Source organism: Apteryx rowi, unplaced genomic scaffold (assembly GCF_003343035.1).
Source record: "Apteryx rowi isolate R43461 unplaced genomic scaffold, aptRow1 scaffold_67, whole genome shotgun sequence".
Classification (NCBI taxonomy): Eukaryota; Metazoa; Chordata; class Aves; order Apterygiformes; family Apterygidae; genus Apteryx; species Apteryx rowi.
Genome location: NW_020450949.1, coordinates 843,616 through 845,792, shown reverse-complemented (window position 1 = coordinate 845,792; position 2,177 = coordinate 843,616). Strand labels below are relative to the sequence as shown.

Below are 2,177 nucleotides of genomic sequence, written 5' to 3'. Positions count from 1 at the left end.
CAGGTCGGCGCGGTAGCGGTCGCAGGCCCAGAGGAAGAGCGGCAGCAGCAGGGACTGCACCAGCGAGCACCAGATGACGCACAGCACCATCCAGTCGTAGGAGGCGTCCGAGCGGAGGCTGGCGAAGCTCACCACCTGCGGCGGCGATGGGCGTCACGCGCGGCACCGCGCCATGCCGAGCCGCCCGCCCCGCGGCACCGCGCCGCGCTCACCAGCACGGGGAAGCCCATGAGGACGTCGTAGAGGAGCACGATGGCCGTGATGAGGTAGGTGATCTGCAGGGAGGTCTTGACGGGCTCGGAGCCGTCGATGGAGGAGCGCCGCTTGCCCTGCGCGTCCTCCACCACGATGGCGGGCACGTGGAAGCGGTTCCCGTCGGCGCCGGGGCGCAGCCGGCCGGAGACGGTCTGGAAGAGGGCGATGGCGGTGCAGACGGCGCCCGTGGCCACGCTGCCGCCGACGAGGAGCAGGAAGCAGACGCCGAAGCCCAGGCCGATCTCCGTCACGATGAAGCGGCAGTCGCGGGCGTAGAAGCGCTCGGCGGTGTCGTGCCACCCCACCGCCGGCAGCGTGGAGAGGATGAAGGAGACCATCCAGATCCCCATCACCGTGTGGACGGCCTGCTTCCGGGTGTTGCTGAGCCTGGCGGCAGAGGGAGAGCGTGCCGGGCGGCGCCGGGGCCGGCGGGYGGCCGTTCCCCCCCGCCGCCGCCCCGCACCTGTAGTTGACGGGCCAGCGCACCATCCACATGCGGTGGTAGGAGAGGGAGGTGACGGAGAAGCAGGTGACGAGGGTGAGGGTGTAGAAGGTGGAGACGAAGACCTTGCAGAGCCCCTCGTTCCACTCGTAGCCGGAGTGCCGGCGCCGCAGCTGCACCACCGAGTACATGGTGATGGGCACGGCGATGTTGAGGATGTGCGTCCCCGCCAGGGCGCACAGCAGGAACTCCAGCGGCTTCCACTTCTTCTGCTTGGCGCTGACGCTGAGGATGCCCCAGGCGTTGGCGAGCAGCGCGACGCCGGCGCACGCCAGCCAGGCCGCTGCGTTGCCCGGCAGCCGCTGCCCGTCGCTCATGGCGGCGGCCCGCGGCGCGCGCCGGCCCGCCGCATCCTACGCCGCGCCGGGGGCCATCGGGGGCTCGCGGCGGCCGGGCGCTCCCGCGCGGCGCCGGCACCTGCAAGCGAGCAGAGGGCCGTCAGCCGCCGCCACCGCGGTGTCACGCCGAGCCGAGTCAAGCCGAGCTCCCGCTGCGCCTGCTGCCGCGCCGGAGCGGCTGCGTTAGCGGGAGCGGAGAGGCTCGGCAGCCCGGCGCTGAGCTGCTATAATTAGACTCCCCGGGAAGGCTGCGCCGTGCCATGCTGTGCCGTGCTGTGCCGTGCACCGCCGCGCCGCCCCGGCCCCGGGCTTCCCAGCGTGGCACGGCCACGGGAAGGCCGGGCTGCCCACCCCCGGGCCAGGCGCGCGGCTCGCCGGCTCCCGCAGCTATTCCAGGCTTCCCGCTAAAAGGCGTGGATTTTCTTTCTTAAAAAAGAAAATAACGCTGGAAAAAGAAGCGACGGAGTCGGCTGTGCTGTAAGGGGAGAACCCCGGCCCCCGCGCCGCAGAAATGGCAAACACCCCCGGGAAGCTCCCTGCTGCCCAGCACCAGAGCAGGAGCGGGGCTGGCACAGCACGGCGGAGAGGCCGGATCGCTGCCGGCTCCAGGCGCCGCTCGCACGGCTTGGCTTCCCCCGGGGGCATCACGCAGGCGAGAGGCAGAGCAGGCAGGAGAAGGCAGAAGGAAGGGCTGTCGGTCAGTCGGCCGGCCGTGCTCTCGCCGGGCCCCTTGCTGGAGGAGGCCAGGGCTCACGCACGCCGCGTCCTGCACCCGGCACATGCTGCCCACCAACAGGAGCTGGTCTCCCGGCTCTGGCACGCGAGYGGGGAGGGAAGGCAGCCCGGCTCACAGCCCCGTGGGAGCGGGTGGCCAGCAGCTGGACCAGGGCACGAAACTGCATGCCCCGAGTGTGGCCGCGGCCCACCCGGCTGCAGCCCCCGGGCCGAGCGGGCGCTGCCTGTCCCGGGCCGGCGGCAGCGCTCAGGTTCGGCTGCTCCGGTGCCAGGCAGGACCGGTGCTGACCCGCCAGGTGCCGTAGCAGGACGCCCGGCCGCCGTCCCTGTCCCGGGGACCGCGGCGG

General features: G+C 72.5%; 1 protein-coding gene across 1 annotated transcript in view; it reads right to left on the bottom strand.

Moving 5' to 3' along the window:
• The window catches only part of GPR153 (G protein-coupled receptor 153), a 2,760-nt gene extending 1,686 nt beyond the window's left edge, over positions 1-1,074 (bottom strand). Inside the window, exons 1-3 of the mRNA XM_026085435.1 lie at positions 719-1,074; positions 213-642; positions 10-135 (exon numbers count right to left, since the gene is read on the bottom strand). Coding sequence (XP_025941220.1) covers positions 10-135; positions 213-642; positions 719-1,074 — 912 coding nt within the window. The remainder of the gene's footprint in view (positions 1-9; positions 136-212; positions 643-718) is intronic.
• Between the last annotated feature and the right edge of the window lie 1,103 nt (positions 1,075-2,177).